At 50.9% G+C, this 18852-nt stretch overlaps 1 protein-coding gene across 2 annotated transcripts in view; it reads right to left on the minus strand.

Moving 5' to 3' along the window:
- COL26A1 (collagen type XXVI alpha 1 chain) overlaps positions 1-10626 on the minus strand; it is a gene marked incomplete at both ends in the record, with an annotated part of 175641 nt that extends 165015 nt beyond the window's left edge. For both annotated transcript variants that reach the window (XM_079720271.1, XM_079720270.1), the window contains one exon: positions 10469-10626. In XM_079720271.1, coding sequence (XP_079576397.1) covers positions 10469-10626 — 158 coding nt within the window. The remainder of the gene's footprint in view (positions 1-10468) is intronic.
- Between the last annotated feature and the right edge of the window lie 8226 nt (positions 10627-18852).

The raw sequence follows: 18852 nt of genomic DNA on the forward strand, positions 1-18852 counted from the left end.
AGAGGAGAAAACCGAGGCACAAAGACACTCCAAACTCCCACACACCTAACTCCCCTAAACAGGTACTTGTTCATACGTCCCTTGCCTACCTGGCCCACTTTGCACACATTTGTGTCACAGCAAATTCCACACTTGCTCCTGGGTCTTCCCCAACCGGTCTCTGAGCTCATCAAGGGCAGAGGCTGAGTCTGAATCAGCAATCATCTCACTACCCCCAGCACCAAGCATGCAGTAGGTGCTTGTAGTAACTTCCTGAATGTAAGGCTCCAGGGAACCTGGATCCAGTGGCAGGGAAAAGGCCCACAGGTCGGGGTGGGGTGGGGTGGAAAGGGGATCATTCACCCCCCTGGAGTTTACAGAGAACCCCTCCCATTCAGGGCTCAGGGCAGAACACCCCTTCCCCCATGGTTCAGCCCCCAGCTTCAGCCTACAACCGACCGACTGTGGGATCGGAAAAGGTTGGGTGGTTAAATGCCCAGCCTGGATAAGCTCACATGTCCAAGAGGCAGGGGTGGATGGTGGGCAGCCCAGGCTCAGGGCACAGGCCCGGCTCATGCACTCATGTCCCAGGTGGGCCCATCAGGGCCATGCTAGGGGCGAAACAGGTAGGAGAAATGATTCCATCTGTGGGGAAGGAGAGCAGGAAGTGAGTTCTCGGTACAAAAACCACAAGCAATCACGGATACAGGAGGCACAGGGAGCTGCCCACAGAGACGGGAGCAGAGCAGTCCAGGAAGACTTCCTGAAGGAGGGGGTGTGTGACTGCCCCCAGAAGAGGGTGGAGCCGAGGTATGGGGTGGGGAGGGGACAGGCCAAGCACCTCAGCTCAGCAGAAAGAACAAGAAAGAGGTTTCGGAGTCAGAGTCTAGAGAACCAGGCAGGGGAACTGGGGTGATGGGGCCAGAAGACCCCTGAATTCCCCCAGGGCACGGGGTCTCCCACTGCAGGTCTTAAGCCAGAGGGGCTGTGGAATCAATTTTCTGAGTCTTGGCAAGCACTTTTTTATGAACTAGATAGAGTACCATAAAAAAGAAAGTATCACATATGGTAATAGTAAGCATGATTTTGTGAAACTTATTTCAGGGGTATGTGTGTGTGTGTGTGTGTGTGTGTGTGTGTGTAAGTGCGCGTGCATGGACTCAGGCACCATATAAAAGGTATTTCCTACTACGGGTCATGATGAAAGAATCTCAAAAAAAAAAAACCTGCTTGGGGAGGCCATTAAATACAGCTCTCCAGGACCTAGACTTCCTGAGTCAAGTGTGGGTCTGGATACCCAATTCTTTAATCACCCAGTTCACCGTGATGAGCCAATCAGCGACCTGCTGTATCTAAGACCAGCTAAATAATCTGTGGGACTCATGGCAAACTGAAGTTAAGGGACCCCTCATTCAAAAAGCTGGGTCATTAAAGATAGTAAAATACAAAGTGTTTTCCTCTCTTCTGGGGTCTCTGTCTCTCTGTCTCTCTCAACCTGTCATTTGTTTAGTGTTTCCTGTGTGCTCCCTCGTGCACAGGGATCCTTGGGGGTCAAGTGAAGACCACTCCCTGCAACTCCACGCTGTGTAAGTGCGCTTGCCACCCTTCCCACCAGCCAGCGGGCTGAAGTACAGCGCCCCGGTCTGGAGCAGGGAAGTCAAGCCAGGCATATCCCCTTCCCCGGGGCCCACCATCATACGTCGGATGGGCAACGCTTCAGGGTATTGCAATCTCTCCCCAGGACACACTAGGATCGGTGTGGCCAGAGGCTCTCCCCTGCTGAGTCACCCTTTAAGCACACGGTAGCACTGCCAGCCCAGGGCCGGGACTGCAGCCGCCATGTCCCACTCCAGGGTGGCACGGGGTGCAGGTACCCAATCCCAACCCTCTCTGAGCCCACACCCAGGCTCCAGCCAGAGGCAGAGGGTGGCAGTGGGTACTGGGCAGGGGTGGAGAGGGGGAGGCCAGGTGGACGTGGGGTGCCAGAGGGGTGGGGAGTGAGTAGCGGAGAACCCACCCCAGGGAGGCAGTAGGAGGTGGTGAGAGGTGGGTCATGGTCAAAGCTGAGGGTCAATTTCCTGGTGCCCCATGGTCCCATCGGACTTCACTTACAAAGCACTCATTTAAGAATAAGAGTATCGAGAATTTGGAGATGGTGAGCGCAAAGCATTAAACTCCAAGCAGGGACCCTGCTGAGCATTGCGCCCTGGCCTTTGCACTGGTCAAATGGTCCTGCCTGGGAAGCCGGGGGTGGGGATGGGGAGGCTGGACCAGGAAGAACGGGGAGGAAATAGCGCGGTCTAGCACTGTCATCATAGCAGGGATTAGACCCTTTCTGAAACTGACTCCCAGAGAATTTCTCAACGGAAAACCATAGCAGTAGCAAGTTCTGAAATCCATCCCGTCATTTCTTAGAATAGTCTGAAAATGGGTAAATACCCTAACGTCAGGCCAGAATATAGCTGTGCTTCTAAAAGAGCAGGAGCAAGTCCCTGTGAGCCACCCTGAAGCCTCCTTCCCCAAAGCTCCCCGTCATCTCTGAAAGGGGTCTTTACATCCACAGAGAGTATGTGACCTGTGCCACTGGGACTGCAAAGTGACCCCCCGTGGGACCCACATCCGCTCTGGATTCAGGGCCTTGGTGGGTCCTTGGTGGATGCGATCTGGTTCACTCCACACAACCGACAGAGCCCGACTCTCTTTTGGGCCCTGGGCTGGGTCGCAAACAGGTGGGTGATGTCCCACCTGGCGCTCACAGTCTAACGGGGGACATGGCAGGGAGGACACAGGAAGGGAACATCTGGACACAGCTTAGCTCTGTCACCACGACGCAGCCTTTTTTGACCATGGACATCTGGGGAAAGGCTGTCCAACTTTTGAGGATTCAGGGTACACGTGTCCTTGCTCCATCCCCAAGACTCACTCCACGTCCCCCCAGAACTGCCTTAAACCTGGGCGAGAGGAGCCCCATCCTGGGCACTGAGGTTTCAAGGACCCCAATCTGGCCCCTCTCCAGCCACACCACACCCCACAGGGCGAGGAGACTATGGGGCCTAGGGGACGTGACCCTCCAGAGACCACAGCCCCCCTTATGGAGCAAAGGTGGGTACCCAGGGGCCTGGAACTCCCTCCCCAAACAGCTGGGCACACTCAAGCAGGAGAGGTATGGCCAAGTGGCAGTTGTCAGGGTAAGGAAAGGGGATTCTGGGCTGGACTAGAGTGTCCACAGGGTGTGGGTGAGGCCTGACCAGGGCGAGGTATCTGGTGGGACACGGAGGGAAGGGGAAGGTGGCTCTTCCTGCACTGCCAAGTTCCCACACAAAATTCATGGAGGCAAGACTTCTAAACCTGAGCCTCAACCCCCACCCCCAGGTCACGAGGAGGGTGTGTTTGTCAAGGTCAATGACAGAATTTATTTTATTTAACAGTCCGTAAGCTTGAATTATACCTTTTAAATATTTAGACATACAATGTGTGGGCTTCCCTCTGTACACTTGCCCCAGACCCCTCAAATGTGAGGAGTGGGTCGGGCTGGCAGGTGGTATAGGCCAGGGAAGGCCGCTCTCATCCCCACAAGGCTATTTTGACCCAGCATCATTGAAGCGTCATCTTCAAATGTATCCCAAGAAAAACCTGCTTATGGGAACACAAAATGGTGTAACTTCTATGGCGGGAAATTTGACACTATCTGGCAGAATTACGCGTGCATTTATCTTTTCACTCAGAAAATCCGCTTTAAAAAAATGCATCCTAAAGATTCATTTGCAAAAATATGAAATGAATAACTCACAAGGCTATTTATTATGGCATTACACGTGACACAAAAGGTTAGAACAACACAATGTCTCTCAGTAGGGGACTTGCTGAAAAAACTACAGTCATTGGCACCACCGAGAACTACAGAGCTACAAAAATGAATACAGGAGGGAATTCTCTGGAGGTCCAGTTGTTAGGACTCAGCGCTTTCCTTCAGGGGCCTGGGTTAGATCCCTGGTCGGGGAACTAAGATCTCGCAAACCGCAGGGCGTGGCCAAAAAAAAAAAAAAAAAAGAATGCAGGAGATGAACATTCTGGTGATGGCTGGACAACCCTCTGAATGTATTTAGTACCACCAAACTGTACACTTAAAGATGGTTAAGATGGTAAGCTTTATGTGTATTTTAACCACGAATTTTTTTTTTTTTTTGCGGTACGCGGGCCTCTCACTGTTGTGGCTTCTCCCGTTGCGGAGCACAGGCTCTGGACGCGCAGGCTCAGCGGCCATGGCTCACGGGCCCAGCCGCTCCGCAGCATGTGGGATCTTCCTGGACCGGGGCACGAACCCGTGTCCCCTGCATCGGCAGGCGGACTCTCAACCATTGTGCCACCAGGGAAGCCCAACCACAAATTTTTAAATCGTGAAAAACAAAATGAATGCAGAAGCTATCTATGCCCTGATCTAGAGCAATCTCCACAGTACAATGTGAAACAAAAAAAGCCAAGTGCAGAACAGTGTTACTAGAGCACCACCTCTGCATGAGAAAAAAAGGAAGGGCTAAACAACAAGGTTCTACTGTATAGCACAGGGAACTATATTCAATATCCTGTGATAAACCACCATGGAAAAGAATATTAAAAAGAATTATGTATATGTATACATATATATGAATCACTTTGCTGTACAGCAGAAATTAACACATTGTAAATCAACTAAACTTCATTAAAATTTTTTTTATAAAAGAAGGAAGACACACTCACACACTTACATTTGCAAAATGAAACAATGGAAAGATAAATCAAAAATGAATTCAAAACATGATTCCCGGGGCTTCTCTGGTGGTGCAGTGGTTGAGAATCTGCCTGCTAATGCAGGGGACACGGGTTCGAGCCCTGGTCCGGGAAGATCCCACATGCCGCGGAGCGACTAGGCCCGTGAGCCACAACTACTGAGCCTGTGCGTCTGGAGCCTGTGCTCTGCAACAAGAGAGGCCGCGATAGTGAGAGGCCCGCGCACGGCGATAAAGAGTAGCCCGCACTTGCCTCAACTAGAGAAAGCCCTCGCACAGAAACAAAGACCCAACAGCAAAAATAAATTAATTAATTAATAAACTCCTATCCCCAATATTTTCTAAAAAAAAAAAAAAAAAAAAAAACATGATTCCCTACAAATAGTAGATAAGCGGGAAATTATTTATGCAAGTATTCCAGTAATTAAATGAAAAAGAAATGTCAGAATTAGAAGAGGACCGTTTTGTAACCCTTAATGAAATAATGGCCTAGGCAGTGATCATCAACACCTGTTAACATCACAAGAGGAGAGATGACAAGATGTTGCGTGATTCCTGATATGATTCTGTTTTTGTTTTTTTGTGTGTTTTTTTGCGGTACGCAGGTCTCTCACGGTTGTGGCCTCTCCCGTTGCGGAGCACAGGCTCTGGACGCACAGGCTCAGCGGCCATGGCTCACAGGCCCAGCCACTCCGCAGCATGTGGGATCCTCCCGGACTGGGGCACGAACCTGTGTCCCCTGCATCGGCAGGTGGACTCTCAACCACTGCGTCACCAGGGAAGCCCCCTGATATGATTCTTAATGGAAGAAGGCTACACAACCATAGAGGTAATTTTGCCCAAACAAATAATAATAATAAGGAGGAGGAGAAGGAACCAAAATCCAATCGAGTCTCCCTATCCAATTTCCAATTATCTGGACACACTGAGGACAGGGGAACACATTCACAGGCACCATCAGGATATAATCAAACAAATCCTGAACAAGGAAAATGCTATCAAAGCCTAGTTGCTTCCAAAGAAATTGCAAAGTAAAGAGAGCAAAGAAGGAGGGAACCTATAGGCAGTGGTATTCCGGTGAAGGTTTGACACCCAGCTCTCCAGGAAAAAATTGCCATGCTCTCCCATATTAGTCAGCTCAGGCTTTCATAACAAAACGTCAGAGACTGGGTGACTTAGGCACCAGACATTTATTTCTCAGATCTGGAGGCTGGGAAGTCCAAGATCAAGGCTGATTTAGTTCCTGGTGAGGACCATCTTTCTGGCTTGCACACAGCAGAGTTCTCTCTGTGTCTTCACATGGGAAGGAGAGAGAGAGAAAGAGAGAAAAGGCAACCTGGTCTCTCTTCCTCTTCTTATAAGGACACAAATCCCATCGTGGGGACCCCACCTTCATGATTTCATCTAAACCTTCATCTTCATAATTACCTCCCAAAGGCCCCACCTCTAAATACCATCACATTGAGAGTCAGGGTTTCAACATATGAATTGTGGGATGGCGGGAACATAAGCATTCAATCCATAACACCTCCTGATATGATATAACACGACCCACTGGGCCAACTATAAAGCGTTCTTGTCCTCCCCCACCACCATCAAAAAAAAAAGGTCCTCAATCTAATCAAACATTTACACCTAATCTCTAACATAGAAGAGATACAGGGCATAGAGGATCCAATTATTTACACCACTGGGAAGCAGTCAGCCAAATCTAGAACCTGGGATTCTACAGGACAACTGGCCTTCTTCACCAAGTCAATGGCAGGGGGAAAAGCCTTCTTTTATTAGTTTTTTTAAAGTATTTATTTGTTTGGCTGTGCCGGGTCTTAGTTGCAGCACACAGGATCTTTAGTTGCAGCATGTGGTATCTGGTTCCCTGACCAGGGATCGAACCCAGGCCCCCTGCGTTGGGAGTGCAGAGTCTTAACCACTGGACCACCAGGGAGGTCCCTGGAAATGCTTTCTTTTAAAGGAGAGGATTCTCCCACAATGAAAAAGACTAAAGAGACATAACAACCAATAAGTGGACAGGAAGTTGAAGGTCAAAAAGCAGTGAAGATGGCTGGGCCGTGGGGAGGCTTCCCCCTGCCACCACTTGCCAGAGCAGAGAATTCTAAAGCATCTAAGAATTCCTCATTTGAACTTGGCTTTCCAGGTCACTGTGAAGGTATTACTCATCAAGGTTAGAGGATAGGACCTACTTATTTAACCATCCGTTAGCTTGATTCATAACCTGTAGATATTCAGCCCTGTAGTATGTGGTCTCTCTTTGTTTTCATGCCTCGGGTCCTGTACAGAAGGAATAGGTTTATGGAATGCGTGCCGCTCTTCAGGGCAGAAGCATAAAGCAACTCTGTCCCTCATCCCCTGTGCCACGAACCCGCCCTCTGGGTGTATTCATTCCTTCCTCTGCTTAAAATCCAGGCAGGTCCCACCACTCTTCTGGTTTCTCTTAGAAGAACATTCCCACTCCAAGAATATTAACTTTTATCCAAATTAAAACCTCTCCATCAACAGCTGGGAGATGTGCACCCCAGATGGGGTGCGGGGCCCCCTTTCTGGTTCTCACTCCTCGTGCCCGGATGACTCGCTGCTATGTTGGACCCTTTAAGGTTGGATACAACAGACAAGACTTCTAATCACCATCTGTGAAAGGGAGGGAGGGAATGATCAGGGGAGGGAGGCGGGGAGAAGAGTGAGATATACATCCATTAAAGAGTTTCACCAATGTGTTATCCTTATACTGGGAAGTTCTTCTGGGAAGAACAGGGCTGGGCAGCTGAGAGGCTCCATCCTTGTGCAACCCTGCCGGTCAATTACTGTTACATTTCCCTTTAGCTTTTATTTGGCATCCGAACAACACTGTGGATGACAAAAGTCATGAGTGGCCCAAGCACAGGGCTGCAAGATTCTACTGGAAACAGGCCTCTAAGGAATTGGGGTCCTCTTCTTTTTGCCAAAATAGCTTCATCAGAGGGGCCCACCCTGGGCTTGTGATGGAGGTGACCAGAGCAGAGCATCCCTGGGCAAAGCAAGATGCCCCCAGCACGTGTTAGACACAGACACCCAGCCCAGGAAGGTAGGTACAGGTACACACACACACACACACACACACAGAAAGGAGAACACAAACTGCCAACAGGAGCAATAACCATGAAATAAGACTATTTGTCAAGAAACAGCCCTATAGCCCTGCCCATCAGCTGAAACCAAGCCACTGTAAACAGATGTATGGAGCCAAGCAGAGGCCAAAGCTGTGAAGAGCCCTGTGCCAAACGCTGTCCCCAAGGCTTCTGCTTCTGGAGCGAATAACACACAGGAACATGTGACACCAGGCCAACTCCAGCCCATAACTCGCCCAGACCCGAATCAGGTGCCTGCAGTGCCCACGCAGGGCTTTGCACGGAAGGGCTCAGTTACGGTCCGGAACACCCATCTCAAGCATCTGGAACCTGCCCCAAGTCCTTAACACCCCCCAATATCCTATTCAGAAATCCATTTTCCACGAATTCATCCAGATCCTCCCTGAACCTAATTGTACCTTCTCCCTGCTCCCAGCCTGGTAGAAAGAGTTCTGGAAGATTACATTTGTTTGGGCCTCTTTTTACTTGTGCTAAAACTATCCTTTCCAAGTGTCTCTGGAGGTCCCCAAGTTCCAGCCCACCAAACGCTAGAACCCCCGTTCCCTTCATGGACTTCCCCTCTGGCCCCTCTCTGCATGCAGAGTCCAGGCTGCAGGAGCCTTCCCCCACGCCACCCCACCCCACCCCACCCCACCCCACCCCACCCCACCCCCCCCCACTCCCAGCCCCCAACACACACACACTTTTTTTTTTTTTTTTTTTTTTTTTTTGCGATACGCGGGCCTCTCACTGTTGTGGCCTCTCCCGTTGCGGAGCACAGGCTCCGGACGCGCAGGCTCAGCGGCCATGGCTCACGGGCCCAGCCGCTCCGCGGCATGTGGGATCTTCCCGGACCGGGGCACGAACCCGTGTCCCCTGCCTCGGCAGGCGGACTCTCAACCAGTGCGCCACCAGGGAAGCCCCACACACACACACTTTTGAATTACAAAAGTAATACATGAATGTACCCTCCTTGTAAAACATGCAAACAAGACACAAGCAGACAGAGGGGAAAAATGGGAGTCCTTTTTCACTCTCTCCCCTAGTCCAGCCCCAGGTCTCTCCCTATAGGTAACTGCCAAAAATGGTTTCCTACCAACTTTTTTTCTGGATAGACAGATAGATAGGTATCTAGATATAGATCGAATTTTTTTTCATAAGTGAGATCATGCTATACGTATCATTCTGCTATTTGAGAAGCTTAGTTTTTAAAATATGCTCCTATAGAAGTGTGCAGAGTCCACACGACTGTGGGTGTTTGGAGAGTAATACTAATAGGAGCCTTGGAGAAGTACTTCCAAACAAAATGAAGGAAATAAAATTGCACGCAAAATTTTCCTGAAGCACTTTAAATGCTCTTCTGAGAACCGCCTTATCCAGCCATTAAGCGTACCGCTTCTCAACACAAAATATTCCTGTCTCCTTGATACAAGACGTTGCCAGAATTCACCTTGGTAGCCCTCCCTGGCTTGGTAAACACCATGGAGGACAGAAGAACTGGGACCTGTCTCTTGCCCTGCTCCATAAACGATAAGCAGAGTGGTGCCATAGAAAGCACAGGATTTGGAGAAAGAAGACAAGAGGTGAGCCCTGAGTTGCCACCGAATTTGGGGACCTCTCTCTGAGCCTCAGTTTCCTCCGTTAAAGGAAAGATAATACTCTAATAGCTAACCCTGGGGTGGTTTTAGGATCAAAAGAGATGGATGCTACCAATGCATGTTGTGTGTTCTAGAAGGCTATTACAGCCGTGTGAGTCGTAATTACTATTAAATGGGAAAAGCTAAATTCGAATGAGTTACGCAGATGAGAGATTTGACAACTTTTACTTGAGTACTTAACGCGTTTTCTGGGGGAATTCAACCACGGATTGAGAAGTTGCTGCCCTAACCGTCCTGGGGTGGCCAGGGCGCCACCTGCCGGCGGAGGAGGAGGACGCGGGTGGATCCGGGCACCGCGGGCTCCGTGACCCTGCTCCCTCTCCGACCCCACCACGGACTCATGCGATCGGAGCCGGCACCACGTTCCCAGGTGGCTGGGGAGCCGCAGCCGAGGCTCCTCCGCGGGCCCAGTCCCAAAGACCGGACGGAATCGCCCCTCCGGTGTCCCTGGCGGCCGGCGTGAGAGTAGGGGGCCCGGATGCAAGGCCTTGGCATCGCGGGAACCTGCTCCCCAACACAAAGCCCCGGCTGCGCAGGTGAGCTCGGCGGAGCCACGTGAGCCGGTAAACGTCCAGGAACTGAGCCACCGAGCCCCAGCCAGCCACGGTCACCCCTTCGCGCGCCCCCGCCGCAGGTCTGAGCCACCTCCACCCGGATTCGGGAGCCGAAGGGGCGAAGGTTGGGAGAGCAAGGAAAGGAAGGGGGGTGGGCGCGGCCAGAGACCACCGCAGTCCCAGCCCCGCACCTTCAGTCTTTCCGTCCCGAGCCCCCAGCCCCCACTGTCTGTGCCCCGATCACTCCGCGTCCCCAGCCCCCCCAGTCCTCGACCGCCCCACGCCCCCAACCCCCAATCCCAAGATCCCAAGCCCCAAACCCCACCTCCCCGCGCCCCCAGCCCCGGGCTGCCGCGCGCCCCCAGGTCCCGCCGCCCCCAACTACTCACCGGCGGCTCCCGTAGCCGCTGCCGGGAGAGCCGGAGCCCTGCTCAGGATAGCCGTGCTGCTGCAGGGCTGCGGCCGGGAAGGGGTAGAGGAAGCCGGTGGCCAGCGCCGACCCGCAGAGGCAGCAGCACGCCCAGGGCAGAAGCAGAGCCAGCTTCATCTTGCGCGGCCGCCCGCGGGGACCCGGAGTCCCGGGCGGGAGGACAGTCGGGAGCGCACCGACGGCCGGACCGAACCCGCGGCCCCCGCCGGGAGCCGAGCGAGCGCGCCGGTGAGCGAGCGGAGCCCAGGTCCGAGCTGGAAATGTCTGGGGGGCGCCCACGCCTCTCAGGGCCGCCTTTTCAAATTCGGCGAGGTGGGCTCTGCGCCGTCAAAGGGGGCGTGGGGCTTTCTCATTAACCCTCGGCGGTCCGGGGCCGAGGAGGCGGCAGTGGCGGCAGAGCTGGGGTTCCTCCTCCGCTGGGGGTCCGGGGAGCCGCGCGCCCCGAAAGCCAAATCTTGTGCCTGGGTCCCCAAACACATGCTCTTTAGAACCTTCCCAACCAAACCCTCTTCGGGTCGCAAGCGCTTACGGAGTACCCACTCTGTGCCTGGCAAGTTCACCTGGGCAATGTTGTTTAATCCCTACAGCACTGCTCTCTATATAAGGTGGTGCCGTTCCCATTTTTCAGAGGTACAAACTGAGGCTCAAAAAAGTTAAGCAGAAAAAATACACACTCCTTGTCCAAGGCTCTTTTGACCAAACCATTGCACACCCAGACTTCCCCAGAATTCTATCCCCCTTTCACCTCCAGCCTCTACCTTGCCAGCTGTCTCTCTAAGCTGAGAAGCAGCTGGGAAGGAAGGAAGCATTTGATGTGGGGTGAGAAGTTGTCCCTAGACTCACAGATTCATGAGGCATCGTATCTGGGAAGGAGCTGGGGGAAGATGTAATACAATCCCACCTTTTACAGATGGGAAGGCTGGGTCTCAGATCGCACCCTGAGCCCAAGGCCAGCCTGGCCCCAAGTTGGTCTTTTCTGGACTGCAGGATCCCCATAGGGCTTGTACCCAGCACAAAGCAGGGGGGACCTGAAATCCACCCTGTGCCCCACTCCCCCAGGGAGAAAGTCTTTTTCTAATTCTCCCCAGAGCAACCAAGGGTTGGCAGAGGTCCTGAGGCCAGCTCTGTCCCTGCTAACAGTGGGGAACTCCTAGCCCGTATAATGCCAGTAGGACTGGAGAGAAGCCATCAAGTATGGAAGTGCTCCGTGGACTGCAACCCATTTTGTAAAAGAACTGTGGGATTGTTGTTAAAGGAAGAACCGGAAGATGCTGTTGAAAATGTGGAGGGAAAGGGCCACTCCCAGGGCTTTTGTCCTCTTGTTTACATATCCCAGTATGTATCCATATGTACATTTCCCCTATGTACCCTCTTGAGTACAAATACCAAGATATCATCTCCAACCCCCTTTATCCTCTCCCCAAACCACCCATTCAATTCCCTCAAATCCTACCTGGGCCTTTTCTTTCTTTCTTTTTTTTTTTTGGCCACTAGGCATGCAGAATCTTAGTGGGATCTTAGTTCCCCCACCAGGGATTGAAACCTTGCCCCCTGCAGTGGAAGGGTGGAGTCTTAACCACTGGACTGCAGTCCCCTGCCTGGGCCTTTTAAATGGAACTTCCACACTTCCCAAGTCCAGAGTTTCTATCTAGGAATCGGCATGAACAGTCCATCTCTGAGTGGACAGCCCCCTAATGGGAAACGTCACTTGCACCTAGGACCACTTCCTTCATCTCGCCCTCCATCCTTTTCTCAAGGCCTAAAAGATTTGGAGAATTTGGATTATCAGGGGATTTTCAGTGCCTCCCCCAAAAGGAATCTGAACTGTGTTCCTTGGGCTGTTTTCCAACACCCAATAAATGATGAGGTCATCCTCCCCCCCTACCCTGCCAGGATTTTGTAAGCATCTGTCTTCCTCCTTTCCCTCCTTTACTTGCATAGTGAGATTTTTTTTTTTTTTTTTTTTTCTGTACGCGGGCCTCTCACCTTTGTGGCCTCTCCCATTGTGGAGCACAGGCTCCGGACGCGCAGACTCAGTGGCCATGGCTCACGGGCCCAGCCGCTCCGCAGCATGTGGGATCCGCCCGGACCGGGGTACAAACCCGTGTCCCCTGCATCGGCAGGCGGACTCAACCACTGCGCCACCAGGGAAGCCCGCATAGTGAGATCTTAAAGACCAGAGGAATTCCATGTTGCTGTAAATTGGCTTTATGCTGTAGACATTGCAGTAAGGGAACAAGAATTTAGTTTTTATCTTAAATTCATTTTTCCGGTGCCATGGGCTGCACCCAAGCTAGAGGGACCAAGGACAGGAAAGGATACCACTATTCCGTAACTGCAGGATTCTTTTAGGATGAAAAGCTTTAGGAAAAGAATTAATACATCCCAGAAACTTCAGGACTAAGGCGGGTCTAGTTTGGTCCTCTGTTTCACTTCTAGGACAAAAAGTTCATTCTGGCCCTGTGAACATGTATTGAGAAACTTCTGCGTGTCCAGCACTGTCCTGGTGCAGTGAACACTCTTAGAGAAGCAAATAACATAGTTCTCACCCTCAGGATGCTTACACTATTCTTTAGGAAGCGTTAAAATGGGCTTTTTTTTTTTTTTTCCTTCAAAAGCCAGCAGGGGGACTTCCCTGGTGATCCAGCAGTTAAGAATCCGTCTTCCAGTGCAGGGGACGCGGGTTCAATCCCTGGCCGGGGAACTAAGATCCCACATGCTGCGGGGCAACTAAGCCTGCACGCCACAACTAGAGAGCCCACGCGCCCCAACTACTGAGCCCTTGTGCTCTGGAGCCCCTGCCACAACTAGAGAGAAGCCTGCAGGCCGCAAGGAAAGATCCTGCGTGCCACAACAAAGACCCGATGCAGCCAAAAATAAATAAAAAATTTAAAAAGCCAGCAGGCAGTCTGGAGAAATACTCTGCAAACAAGAGGAGGTTCCATTTAGAGGGCAAGGGATTAAAAAGACAAAGATGCAGAAAATCAAGAAATGTGATATCACACACACCACTCAGATGCAGAAGCCCCAGGTCTGCTCCTGGTGCCCCTGCTGACTTGCTGGGTGACCTGGAGTAAACCCCTTCCCTCTCCGGTCCTCCCCAGCATCTTCATTTGTAAAATGAAGAATGGACTGGCTTGTCTCTGAAGACCTTTCCAGTTGTGGCCTTCTATAATTCACTTTGCCTTCATCCTCCACTCCTATCACCAAGGCAGCTGTGGATAAACCCAACCCTAGCAAGCCATCACTCTTGTAGGCAAGATTTCCAGCGGCAGCAGTCCCGTAAGGGGGGGCCATGGGAGCCGAGAAGAATGGAGAAGGATTCTGTGGTATCACATTCTAACCCCTCCCTCGCCCCCAGAGGACATCAGGTAGTAGAGTCCAACTCCAACCGGTACCAGCTGTGTGACCTTGGACAAGTTACCTAACCTCTCTGAGCTTCTTCATCCGTAAAATCAGAATAATAACTGTACCTAATGTATGGGTTTGCTAAAAGAATTCAATGAATTATTCACATAAAGTGCTTGGAATCATGTGCCTGACACATTGTAATGCTCAATAAATGTTAATGATTATTATTTGCAGAGCTTTGGTGAAGGATAAAACTGAAGAATGGCCCCCTTTTCAAAGCCCCAAGTGGGCTTATACCCAGGAGTGCTTGGAGCTTTCTCAGGAGACTCTGGAGCCCCGGGATAAACCTGGTACATCTTTCTCTGTGGTAGACAATTTAAAATGAAACTTTATTTTAAAACAAATACAGGAATAGTATTGAATAGAATGCGCCATTTGCATTATTTTTCAAGATAAAACATACTTGTGAGTGGTGGCAAAAGCGGGAAAGTTTGAGCAGCCCCTAACTGAAGGGCATACTGGTGCCCTCAGAAGGTCCAGTGCCTCCTCAAACGTCAGCCACCCCGGCTGGCCCCTGATCCAAACTCCACACGAGTACTGGTCTCTGTATTTCTATACTGTGCCCGCGGCACTCACCAAATACATGCTAAAGCCCCAGGAGAGACAGAAGCCACTGTTCCCAAGAGCCCAAGAAATCAAGCATTGAAGCCTTGGAGTTGGGACCGGGGTCGTAGTTCTGGCTCCCTCCTCCTCTGTTCCTTAGTGATCTTCAGGCATCATACAGCGTGCCCCCACCCCCAAACTTCGATAAAATGGAAACTGGACCAATGAGGGTCAGCAGGGCGCCACTGAGCCCTTAACTCCTCGACCTCTCACCACAACTCTGACACAGACAATCAGGGTTCTCAGAATCTCCCCATTTTTCATCATACAAGGAGATGAGAGAAGTGATCTGTCTGCGATCTTGTGCTCTCTCCCCCGTCTGTAAGTTCAAAAGCGCCTTAGAAACGGGGTTGTTTGTACAAAGAGGGATCAGATTTCTTGGTGGAGGTAGACAAACCCCCCAACAAACACACACTAGAGAAGTGGGCTCCTCTGCAACTATGTTTCCAGGCCCTTCTGATAAGAAAATATCAGTCAGCATCCTCTGAGGCAGACAAAAAGCAGATCTTCACTTCTGCTGAAGTCAGCAGAGAGACCAACTGAACGGAGAAGTAAATACTCATCAAGCTGAAGCCAAGGTAAATATTGACCTTCTGGCATGATAAACCCTCCTGTTAATCTAAAACAGAAATCTCCCCCTCCCCCATGAGTACCCTTATAGGACATGGATCCTGCAATTCTCCCAGAAGTTCAGGGAAGCAATAGTAGGGACAGCCTGGTTTTCATACTGATCTCTCTAGCAGCCCATCCTCCCAGCTGTTCCAGATCCCAGGCCAGCACAGGAATGGGCTGGATTGACTCAACATAGCGGGACAGTTGCAACAAAGGGCCTTCTTTGTTTTGCTCCAAGCTTTCTGTACTTGGCCAGGGGCAAAATATGAGCAGAATGTGGATATAATGGAAGATGCCGACTCTGAATTTTCTTCTTTACCTGGACACCCGCAAAATTCCACCCAACCCTATAAAAGGGAACACTTCCTTGCTCAGCATACCTGTTTCCCTAAACTTTGGCAGTGAAATAGACGTTCAGAAGACAGCAAATTAAGACAAATACTTCATGCATCTAGGTCTTTTTTGCATTAACATTCATGTATGGCTTTAGCAAGTCGATTGTCTCTGTCTTCTCTTGTAAGAAATAAATGATGACACAGACACACACACAAAAAGTAGACAGCAAATTAGATGGCTACCACCATAGCCCATGATCTTAAACACAAATTTGGAAGGGAAAATGAAGTATTAAAAGCAAAACCTAAAAAACGCTAAAAACATGGAGTCTGCCCAACTGCCAATGCCAAAAGCCCAACTCAAACATGGTGATAAGAAGTTTGACTGCTGACTAATGCAGTCACAGCTAAACAAATGCTTCCGTAAGAACTTAATGAGATTACTGGGAAAAAATGAAGAAAGGGGATGTCTTTTTCTGGCTGGCTGCTATAACAGAATCCCATAGACGAGGGGGCTTAAAAACAACAGAAATTTATTTCTCACACTTCAGGAGACTGGAAGTCCAAGATCAAGGCACCAGCAGATTCGTAGCCAGGTGAGGACTTGCTTCCTCGTTCACAGAGAGCTGTTTTCTCACTGTGTTCTCACATGGTGGAAGGCACAAGGGAGCTCTCTGTGGTCTCTTTTATAAGGGCACTAATCTCACTCAGGAGGACTCCACCCTCATGACCTAATCACCTCCCAATAACCCCACCTCCTAATACCAAAACCTTGGAGGTTAGTATCTCAACACATGCGTCTGGGGGGAGCACAAACATTCAGTCCATTACAGCTATAAAATAAAGAAGAGACAACACTTGGGGAGTGTTGGCTTAACAAGCTTTATCCTCGCACAGGCATGTAGATGTAGGGGGTTTAGACACATTGAACCCATGTCAATGATATCCCTCTCTAGCTGCCCCTAGCTGGGGGTCTGTGGTGGGGGCTCTGCTCAGGGCTCCCCACCCTGGTTCTCCATACCCCCTCCACTGCCCAGTTCTGCAGTTCAGCACTTAGGGCTCCTACATGAGAGCTTGCTGGTAAAACAAACCAACTGTGAGTGAAAAGGAGAGCCATCAGGGCAGGTAGGTAACAAGAGAGACGTTGGGCTTAGAAAAGGAAAAGGGAAAAAAAAACATGCAGGAAAAAAGAATTAAACTTGTTCTCTGAGCCACAGGGATGAATTGGGGGCCAATGGATGGAAGATGTCAGCTGAATATAAGGAAGAACTTTGAAATAGGTTGTCCACAGCTGGATTTAGATGCATGGTGGGTCGAGGGGTGAGTTCCCCATCACTAGCGGGATCCAACCAGAGAGTGGGGTAGCACCTAGTAGAAACATTATAATTAAGCAGAAAGCACTACCTATGGCCCTGAGACCATGATTCTTGAACCTCAGAGGCAAGAAAGGGATTTAATTAACTAGAATTTTCCCTGAACAGGCATGAATAAGTATGGTAGACTTTACCAGTGCTCACCAACATCTGGATCTCCTGTCATCTCTGGGCACAAAGAAGACCTCCCTTACCAGCCTCTCTTGCAGTTAGGCAAGGTCATGTGACTAGCTCTGGCCAGTGAGCTCTGAGCAGAAGGGAGCTGTGCCACGTCCAGGACAAAGAGGAAAGAAAGAGTATGAGTTCTCTCCAAGCCCTCTCTGTCCCTGCCACAGCAGATGTTCTCCAAGGCTGGGCCTTTGTCAGCCTGGATCCCTGAGTGCAGAAGACACTCCCCACCACCAACCCTCTAACGAGCACTGAACATCTTTTGTTTTGTTCAGCCATTGGGATGTTAGGGTCAAGTTGTTACAGCATCACCCAGGCTTTCCTGACTAATACACTGAGGACGTATGTGTGGTTTGGTGCCTTGGTGCAAAGGGGTCTTTTGCCCTGCAGGAGCTGTTACAAAATGACCGCATGAGGGCTAGGTTGGACCTTCTGATGCCTGTCCATCTGCATTTTTTGCAGGACCTAGGTCGCACTTTCCCAGCTGTGTCCCTTATTCTCACTGCATTTTTGCAGGACCTAGGTCGCACTTTCCCAGCTGTGTCCTTTATTCTCACTAAGTCCTAATCCATGACAACCAAACTTCATAGGTGAGGGTAGATGCTGGTCCTGGTGGTGGCCAGCCAAGTTAGGCATCACTTTCACCCTTAGTTGGACTTACAGGATCCTTAAGAAGGATGTAAATAAAGAGGCATTGCCCCTGATGCCGTATGATCCAAAGTCAGCAGCTCCGAGGAACGAGTGGGGGCTGAAGGTCTGGTTCAGGGACATCCATGCAGAGTTGAGAGAGGCCTTGAAACAAGAGGAAGGATTTAAACCAAGCTGAGAGGCAGGGAGGGCGCTGTGAGTGGTAGCCTGGCAAAGGAGTGAAGGTGGATCGTGTGCTGTGGTGGAAGGGCTGAGGGGTGGAGGAGCTGGGATGGAGGGGAAGGGGCATGCTCAGCTCAACACACCTGTGCACACACCAGGTACACGCATGTGTGTGCAGGCACAAACCCCTTCTAGAGCTGGAGAGAGGCCATTGCCCAAAGGCAGCTGTCCAGGTGAGCGAGGGCTCTGGCCCCCTACACATTTCTCTCCCCACCCCTGATTCTAGGAATCATCTTCAACTCAGCTCCCCGCTGGAAGCCCAGGGTTCATGAGAAAACCCATGAGGAGGAGTCGTTTGTGGGACTTTGGGGAGCCCCCAGGCTAAGGGTGGCAATAGGGGACCAAGGTCTTCTTATAAGCAGGTCTAAAGTCAGAGGGCTGAATGTGGTGAGGATTGCAGATCCGAGAGCAAAAATCAAAGGTGCGTGCGAAAGCTGGACCCTGGAAATCGCCGACAGGGTGGTGCTCAGTCCTATTGCTCTGAATGCCCGAATCCTCTAAGCACCACAGGCTGCTGCCACCTACTGCCCCTCGGACCACTGCATCCTCATCTCCTGGAGGCCCCCAAACTCAGCACGTTAAAACTGAACTCGCCTCGCTAGGGCCACTGCCAGCCCATGCTCGTGTGAATTAGGGAAAGGTGTCCCCTGTTTTCTGGGTGGACATAGCCCCTGTCAGGCTCAGCCCTCAGAGCCCAGGCTGGATGTCAGCTCCCACTTGTCCATTTGGAGAAGCAGCAGGACACCTACTCACCAGCCCTGTGGGCCAGCCCCCCACCCTGTGTCTCTTCCACCTGGAATCCGTATCACAGTGTTACTGCGTCCCCCACTACCCAAACTGAAATCCAGTCCCCCTGCCCCAATAGCTGATGGAGTCTCCAAGCCCCATCTATTCTAGATAACTCTTCAATTCATTCCCTGCACACTCCCACCCCTGCCAACTCTCACGGCCACCACCATTGCCCTTGTTCT

The sequence above is a fragment of the Hyperoodon ampullatus genome (genome assembly GCF_949752795.1).
Source record: "Hyperoodon ampullatus genome assembly, chromosome: 14".
Lineage (NCBI taxonomy): Eukaryota > Metazoa > Chordata > Mammalia > Artiodactyla > Ziphiidae > Hyperoodon > Hyperoodon ampullatus.